Source organism: Onychomys torridus, chromosome 17 (genome assembly GCF_903995425.1).
Source record: "Onychomys torridus chromosome 17, mOncTor1.1, whole genome shotgun sequence".
NCBI lineage: Eukaryota > Metazoa > Chordata > Mammalia > Rodentia > Cricetidae > Onychomys > Onychomys torridus.
The window spans coordinates 27,836,053-27,860,327 of record NC_050459.1 but is presented as its reverse complement, the minus strand read 5'-3'; the positions used below and the strand labels follow the sequence as shown (position 1 = coordinate 27,860,327).

Here is a 24,275-nt window from a genome sequence, read left to right as displayed (position 1 = left end):
TGGATTAAACACACACAGTTTTCAAAAGCTCTGCTGTGGTTCTTGCTCCTCTGTAAAGGCTCCCCCCTCTCACTGTCTCCACCATTTTCTCTCCACCGTCAGGCTTCAGCATCCCAACTCAGCCGGGTGTTTTCCTGTTTTCCGCTTGTTTGGAGAGGGTGATGTATCCTGTGTTACTCATTTCTCCAGTTTGTATTTCAGCTTTCTTTCTCACTCGGTCACACCACGCTGACTGACAGGCTACTGGAGCCATCCTTCAGCTCTGTCCCTGCACTGTTATTTTCTTAGCTGAAATAGTCTCCTTCATCACACAGTTAACACAGTTGCTCTGGCCTTTTCTACTAGACAGCATTATCAGTTAAGATGATCAGCTATTGTAAATGCTGTATCTAGAAGTTCAAATATCTGTATCTTAAGAATTTATTTCCAGGGGTTGGGGATTTAGCTCAGTGGTAGAGCGCTTGCCTAGCAAACGCAAGGCCCTGGGTTCGGTCCTCAGCTGGGGGTGGGAGGGGGGAAGATATTTAATTCCGGCCAGGCAGTGGTGGTGCACACTTTAATCCTAGCACTCGGGAGGCAGAGGCCAGAGGATCTCTTAGTTCCAGGCCAGTTTGATCTATATAGAGTTCCAGGACAGCCAGAGCTACACAGAGAAACTGTCTAGAAAACCAGTAAGAAAAGAAAGAATAAGTTTGCCCTAGTCTCTACACTGCATTGGTTTCCTTTGTCTCTTTATGCTTTTTTTATTTTTTAAAGCAGGACATCCTCTGCAGGACAGTTGGAATCAGAAGTAGTCTGTATGCCTGGAAATGGGAACGCCTTTCCTTCTGCCGAGCCTGCAGAGCCTGAGTCAACCTAGTCAGGATGTGAGCTTGGTCAGCAAGCTCTCGTGCTATCGTTCCGCAATGAACAGCCGACTTCCAATTCCTTGAGCGTCCCCTTGGGCTCCGGACAGAGTGGTTTTCCAGCAGTGTTCATCAGCGGCTGCTGACCTCGGGTCTTGGTCTCCCCTTTCCGCTATCCCTCCTGCAGAAGGCTCACAGACCCACTGTGGGCCCTCTGCTGAGGGGAGGGAGGGAGGGGGGAGGGGCTGCTCCAGCCTTCTCCTTAGGCCTCTGTACCACTCCCTCCTCTAACGTCAGCAACTCCCCACCTCTGCCCCCACGTGTTAGAATGACAGGCACCAACTGTGCCCAGCAATTTTTAAAGAAAACACTCCTCTTGAGGTTTTGCCTTGCCTCAGCCTACAGCTATTGCAGGTTCTGTTATCTACCTAACTCTATAAATACACTACAGCTACACATAGATTTAAGATGAACATTCGATCAATAGGGTTCGAGAGGATTCCAAATTTAACAGCTTTTTAACTATGTGAGGGAGAAAACTGCTCAACTAACAATGGTGCAAAGTGAAATAAACTTTTTAATTTTATAAAACTGGTCTAAGAAACTACAAATTAAAAAATAAGATAATCTTGATTTTCTTCTTGTTGTTATTTAGTTTGGTCTGGTTTTTGTTGCTGTTTTTCCCCCCAGATAGGCTGCAGCCTTGGCTGTCCTGAACTTTGTAAATCAGAGTAGCCTCAAACTCAGACATCCACCTGTCTGCTCTCAAGTGATGGGACTAAAGGCGTGCGCCACAACACCTGGCTTAATCTTTATTTAAGGTTGTGAAGTCACTTAAACAACTCATCAAGCTAGATACAGTAGTTCACCAGTACAATACTGGGATTCAGGAGGCTGAGCTCAGGAGTAGACCGGCCTGGGAAACAGTGAGACCCTGCTCTCAGATAGGTAAATAGGTGGACAGACGACAATCTTCTGTTGGACTGACCAGACTTGGAGCCGTCTACAAAGCACACTTCTGGTTATGTCTGTGAAGAAGGCATCTCTAAAGAAAAGCTGTTCTGGTTTGCCTTCTGTCAAGACAGAGAGGAAAAGTTTCTCTCTGCTGACAGTTACAACCCAACGCTGTGGGAAGCCAAGGCAGGAAAACTCCGCTTACTGGCCTGCTCCCTGCTCCCTGTGCTCAACTAGCTTTCTTATATAACCCAGGACCACCACCTGGATGATACTCCTCACATCAGGCTCCTCTCGCCTCCATCAATTAGCAATCAAGAAGATGTCCCACAGACATGCCATTTCTCAAACTGAAGTGTCCCTTTCTCAGTGTGCCAAGCAGACAGTTGAGGTTAGCTAGAGGTGAGGCCCGCTCTGAATACAGACGGTTCCTTCTCTTGAAGGGCTGAGGGCCCAGGCTGAACACCAAAGCCAGCTGTCACTTGAACCTTTTTCCGCTTCATGGCTGCAGTCACAATGTGACAAGCTGTCTCCAAGGCCTGGTGCAATGCCTCCTCTGCCAGGACAGCCTTTATCCATCTATCCTTCTATCTGTCTGTGTCTGTCTATCTTAATCTGTGAACCAATATAAATCCTACTAAGCTGCTTCTAGCTGCTGTTAGGTATCTAGTCAGAGCAAGGAGCAAAGGAGCTAATATAGGTGGGAAGTAGGTAGATAACACAGACAAAGACTACCTACTATTGAGGAAATGAAAGGAAACAGATGTCTTCTTACAAATGGGACCAATGTCTACATCTGTCCAAAGTTCACCATGGACATTTACAAGATGTTGAGATCTGTTTTCACACGTCTTTTGACACAGTAAAATTCCTCTTCAAGAAAATGGGCATATGCAAGCCAGCCATGGGCACACACCTTTAATCCCAGCACTCAAGAGACAGAAGCAGATGGATCTCTGAGTTCCCAAGACCACCAGGGCTATGTAGAAAGACCCTGTCTCAAACAAACAAAATGGGCATATGCATGCATGACACTAAGCATCATTTATAATAGCACAAGGCAAAATAAATAAAACTTTCTATCTGCAGAGGTACATAAAAATTATGCTAAAGTACATGCATGAAGCAAAATTACCAAGCCATCAAAAAATAGTGCTCTGGTCTGGGGATGTCGTTTTTGTGGTAGAAAACCTGCCCAGCATGCTCAAAGCCATCCATCAGCACTATAAAAATAAAACTAAATAACCATTTAAAAGAGCAACAGAGTCCAAAAGTAAGGACTCAAAAGTGATAACTACTAGAGGGAATCTTGAACTCTAAAGATGGAACAGTTTAAGCTTCTAATGAAGAAAAAAAAGTTACCAGCTGTAGTAGTTTAAATGTAACTGGCCCCCTTAATCTCCTAAGCACTATTAGGAGGTATGGCTTTGCTGGAGCGAGTATAGCCTTATTGAATGAAGTGTGTCACTGTGGGGGCCTGCTTTAAGGTTTCCTATGCTCAGGATACTACCCAGTGTCTTAGTCAACTTCCTGCTGCCTTCTGGTCAAGATGTAACCAGCCCACATCTGCCTGCACGCCACTATTCTTCCCGCCATGATGATAATGGGCTTAACATCTGAAACTGTTAAGTGAGCCACCCCAATTAAATGTTTTCTTTATAAGAGTTGCTGTGGTCATGGTGTCTCTTCACAGCAATAAAGACCCTAATAAAAATAAAAAATAAAAAAATAAAAAGCCTAACAAAGACACCAACATAATGGGGAGATAGTCAGATTTTGGGATTCTCATCAGGAATACCAAAAGCCACTACACTATATATAGCTGCAGAAGATGATTCCAACTGCAGCCCCACACTACTAAAATTGATCTATTATTTCTCTCCTATCTGACTAATCAAACACAAAGCTAAAAAATCCTTGAGTCAAGATAAAAAGGAACCAGATAGGAATGGCTAAAACAGCTTGTATCTTAGACACTGTATCTTCAATACTACTACCAGCAGCTAGAAATTCCCGAGTGCTATCTGGGTGCCAGGTTCCCTTTTATTGATTTAACTCGTTAATCTTTATAAAGTCAAGATAAAGACACCATTATTCCCAGTTTACGGAGGGGATCTTGACTAAGCTACAGTTTGATTCCTTGGACTGTTCTCTTACATTCTCTCACCACATTCCTATTACACCTAAATGAATAAGAGCCTGGTTTAAGGAAATAAATGCCTTTATGAAATAAAATATATGCCTTGGTCCAAATGCTCCGTTTACTTTTCTGATTAAGAAAATTACTACAGAACAAACTACAGGCTATATGCTTTTACTACAGACAAAATTAAGGATCTTTGGCTTGCTTGAAATTCACTCATTCAAGAGCATTTCTGCTCTATATCAGAGACTGACACCTAGTGGGCTAAAACAAACATCACCATTGATAGAACCATATCAAAGACAAATATCAAAATGTGCCATGATTGAGGAGGGGACACAGGGCTAGAGCTTGAACTTAGACCCTCAAATATGCTATGCAAACACTCTACTATACCCCAATTCCAAAATCTATAGATTTTCAATTGGTTTTACATGGAAATACTTATTTACATCACCAAGAAAAACTGTTTTGCAAGTTAATTTCACATCAGTGATCTATACTGACCTCAACTGAAAAAATGGTATGTTATCCTTGGGGCTCTTGTCCATGACTGTTCCCTACAATGCCTCTGGAGCACTGTCTGACTAAAAACTATAATGCAACATGTTGTGCCATACAGATGTTCAACTCAGAGTGAGTGGGATTACATCTTGATAAACTCATTGTAAGTTGAACACATAAGTCAAAATACACCTCATCTACTGAATAGCACAGCTTAGCAAACTAGTATTATATAGTCTCATGTCACTCTGTGTATAAGCTCAATGACAAAAACCTTATTCACTTTATCCCTTATAACAATGTGCTGAATGACTGAATTCATGAAAAAGGTAACGGTCATGAACACATCTCAATCTATTTTTCTTTCATAAACATGAACTGAACCTTTAACCCAGTCTTCAACCAAAATAAGTCTGTCTCCCAAGGGACATTTGGTAATGTCTGAAGGCAGCTATGGCTTCCCACCATGGGGAAACTGTGTCTCTGGCAGCTAACCCTGCCAGAAATGCAGATCAGTGTTCTGTACTGTATACACAGTTACCCCCCCCCCCAAGATCAATGTTCTATACTGCACACACACAGGATAACCCTCCACAGATCAATGTTCTATACTGCACACATACAGGATAACCCCCCAAAGATCAATGTTCTATACTGCACACACACAAGATAACCCTCCACAGATCAATGTTCTATACCACACAGGATAACCCTCCACAGCAACATCAGCCTCAAATGTCAATACTGCCAAAGGAGAGAATTCTGCTCCCAACATCTTTCCTAGAAGGTATTAGTTGCTGAAATATCTCATAGTATTTTTTTTTCTTGGTTTTTTGAGACAGGGTTTCTCTGTGTAGCTTTGCGCCTTTCCTGGAACTCGCTCTGTAGACCAGGCTGGCCTTGAACTCAGAGATCCGCCTGGCTCTGCCTCCCGGGTGCTGGGATTAAAGGCGTGCACCACCACTGCCCGGCACCTTATAGTATTTTTAAGTATATATAAGTACCTTATAGTAAACTGAGTTTATAATCCAAAACTGTTTACAAGTATTGTGTTTTAATATTTCATTTTCTACAAACACTACATTGTATATAGAATGGCTTACCTTTGTAAACCACAGAAAATGTGTACTTTTCACTGCCAGGCGGTGGTGGCGCACGCCTTTAATCCTAGCACCCAGGAGGCAGAGTCAGGCGGATCTCTGAGTTCAAGGCCAGCCTGGTCTACAGAGCGAGGTCCAGGACAGGCACCAAAACTACACAGAAACTGTCTCGGAAAAAAAGAAAAAGAAAGAAAAAGAAAAGGTGTACTTTCCACTTTATAGAACTTCAAGAATTCTGAACCACTTAAGGAAACCACAAGTTACAGCACATATGCTTGCTCATACATCAAACATCTACTGGTTTTCTATAGTTATCATATTCATGGTGACTCCATATTCATGGTGACTCCACATTTAAAGGTAAACAGCTATTTCATTTATATTACATTTCTGGCATAACTATGTCTGACTACTTACAAATAAAGAAAAAATTAAATATAGCCATTTACATTTAGGGTATTATTCTGACTTTTAAAGAAATTATACATAAGTTTATGTTGAGATGACTCAGTAGCCATTATCTGAGACTCCAATTCCAAGAAACCCAAAGCCACCTTCTGGCCTCCATGGGTCCCACAAATTGGCCTCCATGGGTCCCACAAATTCATGTCATACAGACGAAACACCCATATACATAAAATAAAATATGTTTTAAAAGGAGGCTTATATAATGTTTTGCATAAATTTCTGAAGCGTAAAAGCATTTACAAAATAGCTGTCATAAAAAAGAGTTCACTCAATCTGACTAGACAAACACCAATAGACTAGGGTGTCTCTATATAATAGGACACATGGACGCAACACTGGCACTTTGCAAGGCTGGCTCCATCTAGCTTAGGTTTCAACTAACCTCATCTTTTCTCACAGAGGCCATCTCCGAACCTCTCACCTTTTCCCTTGAACATGACCAAAGCTTGTTACCATCCTTCCTCAGATTTTTGCCCTCTGTAGTATTTTTAAATTTGTATACTCTTCTCTCTCAGAACATGAGCTTCGTAGACTGAAAAAGACCTGAGGTGGCTCAGCTTACCACCAAGTCCAACGACCTGAGTTCCGTTTTCAGGACCCACAGCTCTTTCAGGTGGAAGGAGAGAACTGACTTCTGCAAGCAGTTCTCAGACCTCCACATGTGTGCCAGGGCTCACAAACGCCACTACAACACAGTCAACAACAATGATAATAATAATAATATATATATATGAACGTAAGCGTCATGAAAACACAGTGGTCCCTATTGTTCACTACTGTATCCCCTACAATTAGCAAAATGACTGCAGCACACAGGACAAATTAGTAGGTTTGCAAATAAACACTTACAGACTAAAGCAGAAACCCCGAACCTGTCCAAAACAGACTATAAAGTTAGAAGATGGCCGGGCGTGGTGGCACATGCCTTCTTTCCCAACACTCCAGGAAGCTGAGTTCAGAGGCCAGCCTGGTCCACACAGCCAGGGCTCCAGAGTGAGGCTACTCCGCCAGGATAACACTGAGACTCCTGTCTCCAGAAACAAGCTGGCAGAGAATAGAAAATAAATGGCACAGCTTTCAAAAGAAAGGAAGGGTAAGATGTACCAGGTCAAAGACAGAAACACAAAATGTGCCCCCCCCCCCCAACACTTTAATCCCAGCACTTGGGAGGCAGAGCCAGGTGAAGCTCTGTGAGTTCGAGGCCAGTCTGGTCTACAAAGCAAGTTCCAGGACAGGCTCCAGAGCTACACAGAGAAACCCTGTCTCCAAACACAAAAACAAACAAAGAAATGGCATTTAGAACGGATTCAAAATCTTAAAGATGGAGATGGCAGCAGTTGAGAACACTGGCTGCTCTTTGAGAGGGCCTAGGTTCAACTCTCAACACCCACACGGTGGCTCACAACTGCAACATAATCCCAGAGTATCCAACTCCCTTGCCAGGCACACACATGGTGCACAGACACACATCCAGGCAAAACACCCATATACATAAAATAAGCAATTAAAATTGTTGTAAAAGCCAAGGATAACAATGGGCCACCACAAAAGAACTGTCTAAACCACATGAATACAAGTGGGAAGTAAAAGATGAGCAAAAGTGTATCAGGCAAATAAAGGGGGGAGAGTTATTACATATGAGCTAGAGCTCGAACTCTGACAGAGTATGGACTGGACTGCAGTGAAGTAACACCACAACTGGAAGGAAGCCTTTATTTACGTGAGTGTGAGTACAGCCCTTACACCACGATCATCAAGCATAGACACAGATAAAGTGCACGAAAACATGGAACAACAATTGCACAAAGTGCTGAAGGAAACCCACAAAACCACTAAAACTGTGAGACCTTTATATCTGCTTAGTCAGTGGTCAGATTAAGTAGTCAAACTTTTAATAGGTAGCAAGTGATCTGATTACATGGTATTAAATAAAAACATAGCTGGGCGGTGGTGGCGCATGCCTTTAATCCCAGCACTCGAAGGCAGAGCCAGGCGGATCTTTGTGAGTTCGAGGCCAGCCTGGTCTACAGAGCGAGATCCAGGAAAAGGCGCAAAAAGCTACACAGAGAAACCGTATCGGAAAAAAAAAAATTAAATAAAATAGAATAAAATAAAAACACTGCCAGGGTGACGGTGGCACACGCCTTTAATCCCAGCACTCAGAAGGCAGAGTCAGATGGATCTCTGTGAGTTCAAGGCCAGCCTGGTCTACAGAGCGAGATCCAGGACAGCCAGGGCTGTTACACAGAGAAACCCTGTCTCCAAGAACAAAATAAAAACAAAACACAACAACAAGCAACAGAAGTAAAATGGCAGTCTGACAAAGAACTAAGAAAGCCACACCAAGTATGAAAAGTTGGATAATAAGAAGTAAAGTAACAGAATTAAAGGTTCTAGAAGTTATCTTACACAATCTATGAATGGATGATTCTGAAAGAAAAGAATTTATTAAGACAGACTCACAAGACAGAAAACTTAAAGCCAAAGAAGACACTAAGAATAGAATCAAAGAAAAAGCAACCAGCCCAATACTCCTAGTGAATGCTTTCAAGTATTCAAGGAATCTAATACTTTGATAAAGAAGGGGAGAAGGGCATGGAAGAGCCTATACTTGTCTTTTCTTTTGTATGGATCCAGCATAATACTTATCAACATCACCTCACAAAGCACCAAAAAGAAAACTGACCAAGCTGAAAAAAGATTTTACCAATGGGTCTGGAGAGATGGCCTGTGGTTAAGAGTGCACATGCTCTTGCAGAGGACTCAAGTACCCATTATCAGGTGTCTCACAGCCACTAGTAACTCCTGCTCCAGGGAACTATACACCTCTGGCTTCCTAGGATATCTGCACTCACATGCCCACATGCACACACTCACACACACATGCCCATACACTATATATACTAAAAATCTGAGCTATGTTACTATAAAGAATCCAGAAATAGACAGTTGTTTCCAGATCTGCACTTCTAAACCTGCCTACCTTTCTGAATTCTAACTCAAAAGCATAACTTTCTGTGGTGGTATTGTGTTCCCCCAAATATTGTGCACCCTAATAAACTTATCTGGGCTCAGAGAACAGAACAGCCACAATATTAAACACAGAGGACAGGCAATGGTAGCACACGCCTTTAATCCTAGCATTCCAGAGGCACCTGGACCTCTGTGTGTTCAAGGATACAGCCAAGCATGGTGACTCACACCTTTAATCCCAGGAAGTGAGCCTTTAATCCCAGGGAGTGATGGCAGAAAGCAGAAAGGTATATAAGGTGTGAGGACCAGAAACTAGAAGCATTTGGCTGGTTAAGCATTCAGGCTTTGGAGCAGCAGTTCAGCTGAGATCCATGTGGATGAGGACTCAGGCTTCCAGGCTGAGGAAACAGGAGCAGCTGAGGAACTGGTGAGGTGACTGTGGCTTGTTCTGCTTCTCTGATCTTCCAGCATTCACCCCAATACCTGGCTCCAGGCTTGATTTTATTAATAAGAACTTTGTAAGATTCCTGCTACAACTTTCCTTGTCCTTTTCCAACCTTACAAAACCATAAGCATGCTTGCTAGCCTGAAACTCTGGGCTTTCTCGCTGTGTTTCTTAAGAATGCTCCCCATGCCCATACAGATGGTGGAAAACCTCCACTGCTCAAAACCGTTTTCCAGCTTTGGGAGACAAAAGAGACAAAGAGACCAAATATCTGACACCAGTCAGCAGTCAGTCCAATTCTAGAGTGGTGAGCGTGGCTCAGTACTAAGAAATCTAGGAAAACATTTCACAATATATTGAAGCAACAACAAAGAACTTTTTTGGCGGGGGTGGGGGTTTTGAGACAGGGTCTCTCTGTGTAGCTTTGGAGCCTGTCCTGGAACTCGCTCTGTAGCTCAGGCTGGCCTTGAACTCACAGAGATCCACCTGCCTCTGCCTCCCGAGTGCTGGGATTAAAGTGTGCCACCACTGCCGTCCAAGCAAAGCTTTTTCTCAGTCTGCCACTTGTTGTTTCAAACAACATCTCAATCGTGTGGTTTCACCAATAGACTCAAGAGTCAGATGGGGGGGAGGGGGAGTCGGGGGGGGGGGGGTCGCAGCTGCTAGTTCAGAGAGGCAGAAAGAACCGAGCTGACCTTCCTCCTCAGCCAAGGTCCCAGAAGCCTCCCTTCTTCTATGCCATCTCATAAAAGACTCCTCAAACTGAACGTTCCTCCCTTCTCCTTCCTGAGAGTCCCTCTCCACCCCCCCCCCCCCCCCCCCCCCCCAACTCTCCCTTTTGATGGCTATTTCTTGTTCTCTTCCTGTCAGCTGCTTGCCTGCTCTGCCTCTTGACCTATGGTTGACTTTACTGAATCCTGTTTACAATAAGCAGAAAGTTCCTGGATTACAGGTATGTGTGCTAGGGCTGAGCCATACCACAGCGAGAAACAGGTTTTTCCAGTAACGAACACACTCTCGAGGTGTACACTGTGTGCTCAAGTATCCCGCAACAGCCTCTCCAGTATCCTCCCGAGTTATAAGGCTACTTCACCAACACACCTATCAACATGCAAGATACTTGCTATAGCACTGTCAAACGCTTCAGAATCTATTCATCACAAATACACAATGGAGAGCTGAACAGCCATACACCATTAGAGAATACTTGTAGTGCAGAGACACCCAACTAGAAGAATCAATATCAAGCTACTTAAAATTTGCTCCTTGGTATGTGAAATCTTACCATATGTATATGACTACTTACAATCTGGAGGGGTGAGGGAATAAAAACTCCCATTTATCTTTGTCAGCAAAACAATAACAAAGATTTTAGACCAACTAAGGGCATAAAATGGCAAACTAAACTAGATGCAATATTAACTAAGTACAAATAAAAGACACACAAACAGAAAATGGATTCTCAGAAAAAACACCTAAGAGACAGGAAACAGTCTAGCATGAGGATTATACAAATATGTGGTCCTACATTACTAAACAGAAAGACTATTCCTGACATGGCTCCATGAACTGCTATCAAGAAGTTAGTTTCTTGCTGGGCAGTGGTGGTGCATGCCTTTAATCCCAGCACTCGGGAGGCAGAGCCAGGCGGATCTCTGTGAGTTCAAGGCCAGCCTGGGCTACAGATAGAGGTCCAGAACATCCACAAAAAAAAAAAAAAAAAAAAAAAAAAAAAAAACCTTGTTTCAAAAAACCAAAAAAAACCCCAAAACTTGCAATTTTAAGAAGCATCTGCACAAAATGGCTCACCTTCATCCACAGAAAACTGACAGCTTTTATCATTGAAGAAAAGTATTTTCTTCTTATCAGGACGGTTTACAAACAGTATCTGGTCCCCTAAAGCCTTAAAGAAAGAAATTGACATCAAATTACTCATTTTAAAAATATACTATATATATGATACACACACACAGGAGAGAGAGAGAGAACAAAGGCCTCTTTTTCTTTAGCCTACAGTACACCACTAAGGTCTACATGTCCCATGCCCCAGGTTTTAGCTGAATTTCTCTCTCTCTCTCTGTGTGTGTGTGTGTGTGTGTGTGTGTGTGTGTGTGTGTGTGTGTGTGGTGTGTGTGTGTGTGTGTGTGTGTGTGTGTGTGTGTGTATGACAGAGACAGAAACAGAGACAGAGACAGACAGACAGCACTAACTATGCCTAACATGCAATGGCAACAAGCAGGTTTTGCAAGAGACTCTTGAATTTAATTGGAAAATGTAATCTTCATGATCATAACTTTTATGGTAAACTCCTTCAGGATACCAGAACAGACAGGTTATTAAGCAATGATGTTATTAGGTTTTAATGCATCTAGTTCCTTGGTAAAGCATTATCTATCATTATTGTTAAAAGAGAAACACTAATGTCTTTGAGAAAAACTTTCCTGAAATCTTCTGAAGAATCAAATCATACTGCAACTTCCTAAAGACAAACAAAACCCAAAACCTGTCAACATCACACAAAAATTCTCTTCCTGCTCTGTGGCACAGCGTAAAGTTCAAATCTTATTTTTAAGTGTTTTTTGGACTATTTTATGTTTATGAGTGTTTTGTCTGAATGCATGTATTTGCATCCTATGTGGGCCTATTGCCCTCAAAGGTCACAAGAGGGTGGCAGATGCCTGGACGTGTAGTTAGGCACTGCTAGGAGCCACCATGTGGGTGTTGGGAGTGAACCTGGGTTCTCTGAAAGTTGTCTTAACTGCTAAGCCATCATCTGTCCAGCTCCACAAAGCTCAGATTTTGTTTTTCGAGACAGGGTTTCTCTGTGTAGTTCTGGTGCCTGTCCTGGATCTTGCTTTGTAGCCCAGGCTGGCCTAGAACTGACAGAGATCTGTCTGGCTCTGCCTCCCGGGTGCTAGGATTAAAGGCGTGCGCCACCACCGCCCAGCCAAAGCTCAGATTTTAACTAGATGGGTAAGACCCCATGTATATATAGGACAAAGGCTTTAAAAATAACTCAGATCTGTTTTTTAAATGTTTAAAACCTCAGAGAAGCCTGGAGATGCCTCAGTGGGTAAGAGCCCTTGCTGCTCTTCCAAAGGATCCAAGTTCAGTACCCAGGACCAGCATCAGGCAGCCCACACTACCTGTAGTAGCTTCAGCTCCAGAGGATCCAGCACCCTCTCCTCTCCTTGAGCACCACACATACGTACATGGGCAGATACACATAGACACACACATAGAAACCTAAGAGGCTGGACATGGTGGCTTCCAGGAGGTGGAGGCAGACAGATTTCTGTGAGTTCCAGGACAACAAGGACTAGATAGTGAGACCCTGTCTCAAGAAAATAAACAAACAACCAAACAAATAAGTAAAGGACAACATTACTAATTCAAATTATAATAATGATATAAGAGGAAAAAAGGGAGATTACCTTGACAGCCTTCTGGGAATTAGGCAGTCCTTCCTCGATGTCTTCTAACAGGATCCCTCCTAACCCTCGCTGGTCGTGGTTATCCAGAAGCCTGAGCAGGGCCTTCTTATCTTTCAGGTTGTACTTTGGCTTGAAGGCGTATTTCCCATCTACTACTTCAATTTTGGGATTGTTGACTAAAGCCTGTAATAACACCACACTTAGGTTACATTTACTAAAGGAAACCTCATGTGTATGTTCTGAAATTCTAACATGCCCCAGCACAGGGGCAAACTGAAGTATCTTGGGAACATAAACTAGCAGACCTAAAATATTAGACACCTAGGATCCCAAAACAGGTGATCAGCATAGTGCATCTTATTTAAGAAAAGAAGAACCTGTACCCTTGTGGGTATTTGTACACTGTGTGAAGATACACTGCTGTGATTGGTGTAATTAAGAAGCTGGGCAGCCAATAGCTGAGCAGGGAGGAAGGTGGGAAGAGAGGAGGAGGAGGAGGAGGAGGAGGAGGAGGAGGAGGAGGAGGAGGAGGAGGAGGAGGAGGAGTCGTCTAGCTGAACGAATTATGCCAACAAGACAGAGGGAGTCGGACATACAGAATGAAGGAAAGGTAAAAAGCCACATGGTAAGATGTTGATAATAGAAACAGGTTAATTTAAGTTACAAGAACTAGTAGAACATGTTTTTTTGGTCGTTTTGGAGGGGACACCACTCAGCTCCCAAATAAATCACACATGGAGGCTTATGCTTACTTATGAATGCCTGGCCTTAGCTGACTTAGTTTCTGCCAGCTTATGTTAGCCAGTCTACCTTTCGCCTCTGGGCTCTTCCTGTTCTCTTATTTCTGTAAACCTTACCCTTACTCTATGGCTTGCTGTATAGCTGGGTGGCTGGACCCTGGAGTCCACCTCCTCCTCTGGCTCCTAGATCTCCTATGTATTCTCTCTGCCTGCCAGCTCTGCCCATCCTTTCTCCTGCCTTGCTATTGGCTGTTCAGTTCTTTATTAGACCATCAGGTGTTTTAGACAGAATAACACAGTTTCACAGAGTTAAATAAATGCAACATAAACGAGCATACACCTTAAAATAATATTCTACAACAGGGACAAGCCTAAGCTAAGGTCGAGCTTTTATGTGTTGTATTTGTGAGCTGATGGCTCAAAGAAAAATCAGACTACACTATTTGCATACATTCTTTAGAGACACTCATTTTATCACATTGCTTTGAAGAACCTTCATTCTTTTAGAAGACAATCTGAGTAAGACTCAATAACCTATTAGCAGACACAGTAAACTTGGTATGCCAATCCCTCCTCCAAAGTACAGTCTATCATACATTGGCATTATAACAGGAGAACATCATGGGGGCAGGAAATCAATGGTCAGTCCTCTCCTGGTATCAACTGGCACTAGCAGCTGAAAAAAGAACAGAAGAGGACCAGCCTAATGCACTTCAGAACCCTACCTGTAAAGTCAGGAGAACACACAATTACTCGAGTCTTGCTGTGCAGCTACTAGCAGAAGGAAAGCCCTCCAAGACAGGCTGCTGGTGGCACACCTGCAACCCCAGCTACTTGGGAGACTGAGGCATGAGGATTACACACTCAAGACTACCTGGTTACAGATAAGCTCAGGCCAGCCTGTGCAGATGTGCACTGTCTCAACGAAAAAAGTTAGAGGAAACCTAGACACAGCTCAGTGAGCGCTTGCCTTGCACATGTGAAGTCCTGAGTTCAATCCACAGAACCAAGAAGACGAAAGGAAAAAGGAAGCCTACATACTTCTTTCTTCAGTGCCAAGGTGCATAGAACTCTACCCTAATGTAAAGCAGTAAGAATAAGCCAAGAAGAATAAAAATAGTCTTTGGGCTGACGACAGGGTTCAAAGGTTAAAGGCACTTGCCACAAACGCCTCATGACCCAAATTGAATCCATGGCAAAGGTGGGAGTTAGATAACCAACTCTACCCACCCTACTCTAATAATGGTAAATACAATTTTAAAACATTAAAAACTTTAATGCTGGGGCTGGACAGATGGCTCAGAGGTTAAGAGCACCGACTGCTTTTCCAGAGGTCCTGAGTTCAATTCCCAGCAATCACCTGGTGGCTCACAATCATCTGTAATGAGATCTGGCGCCCTCTTCTGTATACATAATAAATAAATAAATATTTTTTTTAAAAAAACTTTAATGTTGCTAAAATCTTAAGTATAAGCTAGTAGTGGTGACTTATACCTATAATCTCAGCACCTAGGAGGCTGAGGCAGGAGACTGCTGCCAAGTGTGAGATCAGCCTGAACTACAGAGCATCATTTAAGCTAGAAGTCACACACACCTTTGATCTCAGCACTCAAGAGACAGAGACAGGTGGATTTCTGTGAGTTTGAGGCCAGCCTGGTCTACATAGTTGAGTTGAAGGATAGCCAGGACTATACAATGATACCCTGTCTCAAAAACAAAACAAACAAACAAAAAACAAGACTTAAAAGAATAAAACAAAAACCCAATGACCTCAGGCAGGTGCTGCTTCTAGCAGTGGCCAAATAACTGAGAGAAGACTATGACCTTCAATAATTCAGGCTTGCTCACCACTTTAAAGTACAAAAATCCAGAACTACACCTTCCTTGGTAAAATAACTGAACTAGGCCAGTGATGGTGCCACGTGTCTTTAACCTCAGCATTTGAGAGGCAAAGGCAGGAGAAGCTCTGTGAGTGAGACCCTGCCTCAAATAAATCAATGAAATTATTACATCTGCTTACTTAGGGGTATGGGGGGGGTGTTTGTTGTTTTGTTTTTTTAACTGTAGCCCTGACCAGCTTTGGACTCACTCTGGAACTGATGATGTCCTTGAACTTTTGATCCTCCTGCCTTTCCCTCTCAGGTGCTGGAATTACAGGCATGTGCCACTACATCCCAGCTCCTATTCGATCCTCACGCTCTCATCCCTGGTCCCGGAAAGTGGGATTCTTCAGCATCAACTTAAAGAAGCAAACACCCAAATAGAAGTCATTCACTGGCAAACTGGCATGGTCGGCGACTGTTTCAGGCTTTCTTCAAATGGTACGTATTTAAATATAACATTCGTCATCATTTTTCTAAATAACTAGAGATAACTCAGCTATCAAACCATATAGTGGTCATATTGCAATAGTATGTTTTACTGTCCCTAACGTCATAGGCTTTTAATTTTTCTAAAGCACATATACAATATACAATTAATGGGCATGCAAAGTTATGAGTTTAATAATTCAAAATACTATTTATAAAAAAATTGGTAATTGACTTCACAACTTTAATGGAGTCTTAAAAGACATTTTAAAACAAACAAAAATATATGAAAATAGCTAAACAAATTATAGAAATGTGTATGTTTAAATTAAACAAAGGCTCTACACCAAGTCTTAAGAAAAAGTAAAAATATGATCAGATGACAGTATTTATTAAAAAAACACTGAGCCAGGCATGATGCCTCATGAAGTCCTGGTCAGAAGTCGGCTGGGACTACAAAATGAGACCTGCACCTGCTTCCTGCCCTTCTCCCTGGCTCCCTCCCTCCCCCTCTATCCCCTACTCACATATGCACACATAGGCACACACCTCAGCTCCGCCCAGAAAAACAACAAAACACATCTACAGGTTGGAAATGACTCAATGGCAGAGTGCTCTATCAGCAGTGCAATGTCCACATGGTGGCCCGGGGTTTCATCTCTAGCAACCCCACTCCCACTCTCTACTCTCCCCCCCCCAAAAAGACCTCTAAAGAGCTGTAGCAAATTACCTATTTTTACAACAGTTTTGAGTCTATTCTTACCTCAGTCATTAGCCATTGCTTCTGCTTGAGTCCAATATCCAAGTGCTGTGTCTCATCCAAAATCTCTTCTAAAGTTAAAGGATATGTATCGCCTCGCTGATGCCGTGTCTATTGAGGGAAGTTTTCAAATGTTAAGTGCATCAAGTCAAAGTCATAAACTGATCTTTTCAGGAATGTACAACACATATTAGCTGAGGTAGTAAGTATGAATACCAGGATCAAGAACATGAAATCATACAAAACCAGAGTGATAAAAATCAAACATTAAACTCAGAAGGAAAACAAAAATACCATAAACTAACCCGTAAACCAGGAGTGGGGATACACACCTGTAACCCCAGCATGTAGAAGGCTGAGGCAGGAAAATCACAAGTTCAAGACCAGCTTAGGTTACATGATGAGTTCAAGTCCAGCCTGACCTACATGATTAGTTCAAAACTAATGGAGGCTACATAACAAGATGAAAATGTTTTGAAAAGGAGGTCAACAGCAACAGCAATTTTTTTCTAGTCATTTTAAGAGTCAATTAAAAAGAAAAACTTGGAGGGAAACAGATTAACAGAAAAAAAAAGAGATTCAGATCAGGAAAGTGCAATGTCTAATGCGTCCACCAGTTAAGGCACAAGCAAACAGGCACCCAACCCTTAAGGAAGACAAAATGCACTCTAATGGCCTGACCATCAAGAAGAATAACTGCAATACACAAGCTACACACAGGTTTTAAGCAGAGAAGTTCTCTTTATGGACCTTTCCCTGCTAGACCAGATATGCATAGGATCATGCTTCACAAAAGGCTGCCTCTCGTGTCCTCCACTGTGCCAAAAGCTCAGGTTGAACCCAAACAATGAAATCACCAATGCTCACTGGAGATAGACTCATACCTGAAACCTTGTCTACTCAGGGGTCTGAGATCAAAAACACCTAGGCTTATTAAAAGAAGAGGCACACAGGTAAGCAGAAGGTACTGGAGATTCATGAATGTCAAAGGAGGTGACCCGGAGGAGGACGTGGCTCCTGAGCAGGCATCTCAGAAGACACTGTGACTCTAAGATTCACTACCACATTCATTCTGGTGTGTACCTGGAGGTGAAGGGAATGTTTTAAAAAGTGGCTTCTCGTGGAACACATCCACAATCTAAAGGTGGACAGAGTACCACAATGGATAAGGAGTAAGAATGACCTCTGTGTATGAACCTTTTTATATTAGTCTACATTTTATATTAAGAGGCTCTACCTCAGGTAGCAACAGAACCTGTTTCCTTTGGGCCTGTCTCAGTCCGGCCCTGTAAAACTCTTAATTCTCAATTTTTCACAACTAACATGTTCCATGAAAAGCAGGAGAAAAAAGCATGAAATCTAATGTAACCCAAACAAAAAAACATTAACTGCACATTTGCTCTTCATTCACCTAAGTCTTTAGCATTGACTACTATATTCTAAAGATGCAGAGATGAGACACAATGAAATGCCAATTATACTTAACACTTTCCCAAGTTCCCAGTATTGGGGCCAAGTTAGACATTTATCTATAAAATTTAGGGGAAAAAATATTTCTTAAAAAGACAAATTTACAGGGCTGGAGAGATGGCTCTGAGGTTAAGAGCACTGAGTGCTCTTCCAGAGGTCCTGAGTTCAATTCCCAGCAACCGCATGGTGGCTCACAACCATCTAGAATGAAATCTGGTGCCCTCTTCTAGCCTGCAGGCATACATGCAGGCAGAACACTGCATACATAATAAATAAATAAATAATGAATGAATGAATGAATGAATCTTAAGAACAACAACAACAACAAAAAACAACAACAAATTTACGGGGCTGGATAGATTGGCTCAGAGATTAAGAGCACTGACTACTCTTCCAGAGGTCCTGAGTTCAATTCCCAGCAATGACATGATAGCTCACAGCCACTATAAAGAAACCAGACACCCTCTTTTGGTGTACAGGAAAACATGCATACAGAATGCTGTATACATAATAAATAAAGACAAGTTTAAGCCAGGCCTGCTGGCATAAGCCTATAATCATAGGTACTTGGAAAATTAAAGCAGGAGAATCAAGTTCAAGGCCAGTGTAGACAACTTAATTGAGACCTTGTAAAAGGTAGAAAATATGGAGATAAAGCTCAATGCAGAAGTGCTTTCTGTTCAATCCCCAGACCTGGACGGACAGACAGACAAACACACAAAAATCATTAACTGAGTCAGAAGAAATCAAAGGAAAGATAGATATGGGCAGTCCTTGCCTGCTCACTAGTTTGGAGGGAGACTCAGCAGCTGAAGAACAGCAGTGGCCTTCAAGTTATCTGGGATCTAATGAGAAGGCATCCCGCATAAGGCAATCTTCAGAACAGTTCCAAGCACTTTCAAGACTTCTTTAAACACGAAAAATTTGTTTCATATTAACTACTTTTTTAATTCTAAAATGGGCCATAAAGTGCCTCTATTTTCCTAAGCAGTTCCAATAATAGTGAAACCCTCTTGTCTCAGTTTCTGTCTTAAATGAAGGGTTATGTAATAATACACACATGTGAATCTCAGATACTGGACAGCCAAACCCCACTGCTCTTGGGTTATGATTTCAAAGTTCTTACTGTGCGTGTGTGCGCGTGTGCGCACGCGCGTTCTCTCAGGCTCTCACTTCTTACTGTAAAATCACTCTATCTATCTCAGTTCCCTTATAACTCTCCTTGAACTTCTCCATGATTTCTGGGGAGCAACTAAAGAGGTCCATTACAAGAGGGTTTTTGTTTGTTTCTGCTTTTTCAAGACAGTGATTCTCTGTGTAGCTCTGGCTGTCCTAGAACTAGCTCTGTAGACCCGGCTGACCTTAAACTTAGAATCCTCCAGCCTCTGCTTCCAAAGTGCTGGGACTGAAGGTGTGAGCCACCACTGACCGGCCAGTACAAGTATTTTTGATGTTTACCTATTTTGCTTTTGAAGTTCCTTTTATCACATCTTCCAAAAGGACAACTGGCTACACTTACCAGTTTACAAATCGTCTTCTATTAGATACGCACATTTCCCCCTTTCAAAACAGGCCTTAGGAAAAAGGAAGCCGTGAGGGAGAAGCAAAAGACACAACCCACTTCCACTCAGTTTGCAATGTCCAACCTTCGGACATTTGATACAGCTGTCATCTACAAAATATACACACCAGAACCTTGCGAGATAAAACAACAAAAAAATCATTAAAAAAAAATATCTCATGTGCTGGCGAGGTGGCTCAGAGGTTAAGAGCACTGACTGTTCTTCCAGAGGACCTGAGTCCAATTCCCAGCAACCACATGGTGGCTCACAACTACCTATGAGATCTGGCGCCCTCTTCTGGCCTGCAGGCAGAACACTATATACATAACAAATAAGTCTCTTAAAAACACAATCTCATAATGAAGTTGAGATATAGATCAGTGAGCAGAGTGCTTGCCTAGCACACACATACACACAGCCTAAACCAGCATGCTACCACACACATAATCCTACTGGGAAGTGGGGGCAGAAGGGTCAGAAGTCATCCTCCAAACAGTGCATCTGAGGCCAGCCTAAAATGTAGCTCAGTTAGCCGGGGGGTTGGTGGCACACGCCTTTAATCCCAGCACTTGGGAGGCAGAGGCAGGTGGATCTTTGTGAGTTCAAGGCCAGCCTGGTCTACAGAAAGGAAAGGCACAAAGCTACTCAGAGAAACCCTTCTTGAAAAACAAAAAAACAAAAACAAAAACAAAAAACAAAAACAAAAAAAATGTAGCTCAGTGATAGTAGGTGGTTGCCTAGCAGCAGGCACAAAGGCCTGAGTTTGATCTCCAACACCGTCCTCCCGTGCCTGAGACACAGACACAAGAACACATTTCAAATTCTGACGTAGTTTGTACAACTAATCATTGTCCCTTTTTAACCGTTTCTCCTCTTCCAATCCTAACACACCTTAATTCTAGTCAGCATTACCCAGGAGCACTGTTCTCAGGAGGGTGTGCTAAAGCAAAGAGAATACTAGCAAAATAAAAATTAAAAAAAAAAAAAAGATTTAAATTTCTGGAAAAAAAAATCTTTAAGTAATTCTCTTCAGGATTCCCAAGTTCATTCCCTAATTATTAGCTTAGAAAACGGAAGAAAAAAAAAATAAAGATGCATAAAGAGCTAAAGCAGAATCAACTGGGGAGCCATTTCCTTTAGGTAACAAAGGTATTCTACAGGACTACCAAGCTGTTCTAATTATGCTACATAAAACCCATAAGTGGCATATACCTTTATCCCAGAGGCAGGCAGAACTACATTTTAAGACCAGGTCTTTTATAAAAAAAAAAAAAAAGGCCAGCAAATGGCTCAGTAGGTAAAGTGCCTGATGCCAAACCCAAATGCCCTGAGTTTGATCCCCAGATCCCACAATGTAGAAGGAGAAAACCAACTTCTCAGAGCTGTCCCCCGACCACCACAGGCACTGGCCCCTGTGAGGCCTTGAAACTTTTGAGTCTCCTAGTCTTGCAGTGCTAGGGACAGAACCCAGGGCCTTCCACATACACACTCTAGCTCTAGCCTGGCCTTTCTGACTATCTTCTAAAGGCTGAGAAAGGAAACAGTTAATGAGCAGACACCAGCTCCTCTGACAGGTAGGTAGTCCCCACTGTTGTGTGTGTCAAATGATGGCAACCTCAGAGCTGAAGCTCCAGGTGGTCTGTGGCACATGACCTAGACAACTGTGCTCATCATAAAACTTCCACTAGAATTAACTTGGCTTTATGAACATTCATTTCTCTGCACTTCAACCTGCAAAATCTAAAAACAGCAGATTCCATTTTATCATCTGCCAATAACTAACAAGCATAACTACCAAAAGAAAAGAATTATATTCATTTCCTTGAGGGATGGATCACTGTTACATACAAATCAAATTGAATCAACCTACCCCAATCAACTTATCAATAATTGCAAAGCAACTCAAATCAGAAGCCAAAACCACTGTCAGTTTCCTCCAACTGACTGACAGCTCCAAGAGTTATCCAATTATCAGAAGTAGATGTTCATAACATTTTTCACATAGGGCAACTAGGTGAATGGACTCAACAGTCAAAGTTCACTGCCATCTGATACTGAGAAATACAAACTAAGACGTTTCTACTGAAAATCAAGTACAAACTCCACAATTCAGACACAGCCAGACACCCAGCTTCTAATTCTTTTGAGTCAACGTCTCCAAAGATCCTTGATGAGTTTCTTAGCCTCCAGGCAGAGAATCAGTTGCCATCATCTGCTTGAACTGTATAGTTTTTATTTCTCATATGAATGAAGGAACTAGCTTAAAAACTACCCCCATCTTCTCATAGATGCTTTTCTGGGCCATGTGTCTACTGCATGGACATACTCTAAGTTAACTGGTGAGCTTAAGTTGTATACTTGACTATAATGTAAATTAAATTAAACATAATTGAGTGTATTACTGTAATGTCAGTTTAACAGAGGGCAAAAGACTAGAAACATTAAATATTTTAGGGGTTTCTTGAAGTATAATCAACATATAATAAACTACACATACTAAAATGAATAATTTGATAAATCTTGGCATATTTATATAAATACCTAACTTCTGAAAACCCCATCTCCTAACTCCCTTTTTATTTTGTCAAAAAGCCAAAGGGACTTTGGTTATGTGAGCACTTACTTTCATGTAATTCACAATCTTAGCAAGAACACCAAACTTATATCCAGAGCTCCCAGACAGCGCTTTCAAGTTAAATGATCCATTGCTATGATCTGGAAATAAAGTTCAAAAGAATTATTATAACATTCTCATATAATTTGCTATTATGACTTGAGCAATGAAAATGATTTTAACTTTGGTAAAATATTTTTCTTTGAATTATTTCATCTAATGAAATCTATCCTGTAATGTTTTGGCAAAACTCACAAAATCCTTGTATGTTTGTTGAACCACCAATACCCACCACTCACCCACCCTTCTTTAGAGAGAGGGTCTCACTCTAGCACACTTTAGTCTTGAACTCACCACCCTCCACCTCAGCCTCCAAGTGCTAGGACTATTAAGATTATGACATATCCTAGGCTAAATATCATTTAAAAGCATTAAAACAGTTTGGGCAAAGAGAGTGCTGGAGCTCAAATTCAGGGCCTTGTATGGATCAGGCAAGCACTCCAACAGTGAGCTATACCCCTAGCCCAAAATACAAACACAAATTTGTTGTTGTCTGTTTTGAGATAAGAGCCTTAACTAGTAGACCATGCTGGCCTCCAACTCAGAGAGATCCACCTGCCTCAGCCTCCTCGGCTGGAATTAAAGGTCTGTGCCACCACACCCAGCTCAAAATACAATTCTCTTATAAGTACCTTGATCCCAGTCTACTCCCACCTTAAACTTGCTTAGAGTCCTCCAATAACTAGACATTAGAACATTATAAATGTAAGAAATGAGTAATAGATGGATGGATATCTATCACCCCCATAATGCCCTCTTCATCTCCCTTACCCCCCACTTCCTCTCTCAGAAATCTTTACATACTGCTGCAAAATGTTTACCATTTTGTCACCTCCCTACAGACAGAGCCCTCATGCCATCACTGTATCACAATGCATTTGAGCCAGACAGAAACATTACAAAATTCACTATAAATACTAGAAAAGCATTTCTGAAGCACACGTTCTATTAGCCATCTATTAGCCGTCAGGTCAGATACCAACTGCCCACACAGCTGATACACAAGGAGAGTGAGTGGCCAAAGAAAAAAGAAGGGGAAGCCATCTCTGGCATCAGCTTGGTAATAACCATTTCAACAGAAGATTGCATTAGCACAACCACAAGTCAAAATAGCAGTTGTCAGAGATCCAAAACAGACTCTAGATGCCACACAATACCCCTTTTGAAATCAGTAAAGAGTGTTTACTGAATGTTTTCTTTCCTTTGATACTAAAATGCAATGTCTTTTGGAATTTTCCCTTAGCTTATACTTTTGAAAAGTAACTCAATCCACACATTAAAGTCTTCTATGCTTCCAAAACTAACAATAATATTAAGAATGCCTTTATTGGGGCTGGGGATTTAGCTCAGTGGTAGAGCGCTTGCCTAGCAAGCGCAAGGCCCTGGGCTCGATCCTCAGCTTAAAAAAAAAAAAAAAAAAAATGCCTTTACTGATATGCCTCTCCACATGATTTCAAAAGCCAGGGGTGGTGGCATAATCTATAATCTTAAAACTTGGTAGGCTGAGGCAGAAGGATGACAAAAGAGGAGATACATGGGAGGGGTCAGAGGGAGGAAAGAGGAGAGGGGAAATGGCATAATTATATTATCTCAAAAAAATTAAAATAAAAAACCTGTTTGCTATTCTTCCAGAGGCCATGAATTCAGTTCTCCCACCTACATCTGGCAGCTCACAACTCTGGAACGCTAGCTCTAGGGAATCTAATACCCTCTTCTGGACTCCAAGGGCATCCATACACACAAACACAACATATATATAAAACTTTAAGTTCATACTCTGCTACATAACAAGTCCAGGGCTAGCCTGGTCTACAGAAGACCCTGTCTCAACAATAGAACTCACTATGCAAACCAGGCCAGCCTCTGCTTCTTGAGTGCTAGAATTCGAAGTGTG

The 24,275-nt window shown here is 42.0% G+C and overlaps 1 protein-coding gene across 4 annotated transcripts in view; it reads right to left on the bottom strand.

Annotated features, from left to right (window-relative positions):
* The window catches only part of Gtf2e2 (general transcription factor IIE subunit 2), a 50,990-nt gene that overhangs the window by 5,753 nt on the left and 20,962 nt on the right, over positions 1-24,275 (bottom strand). For all 4 annotated transcript variants that reach the window (XM_036166417.1, XM_036166418.1, XM_036166416.1 and 1 more), the window contains 4 exons: positions 22,331-22,422; positions 16,679-16,786; positions 12,867-13,049; positions 11,242-11,335 (listed from right to left, as the gene is read on the bottom strand). In XM_036166417.1, the coding sequence (XP_036022310.1) occupies positions 11,242-11,335; positions 12,867-13,049; positions 16,679-16,786; positions 22,331-22,422 (477 nt within the window). The remainder of the gene's footprint in view (positions 1-11,241; positions 11,336-12,866; positions 13,050-16,678; positions 16,787-22,330; positions 22,423-24,275) is intronic.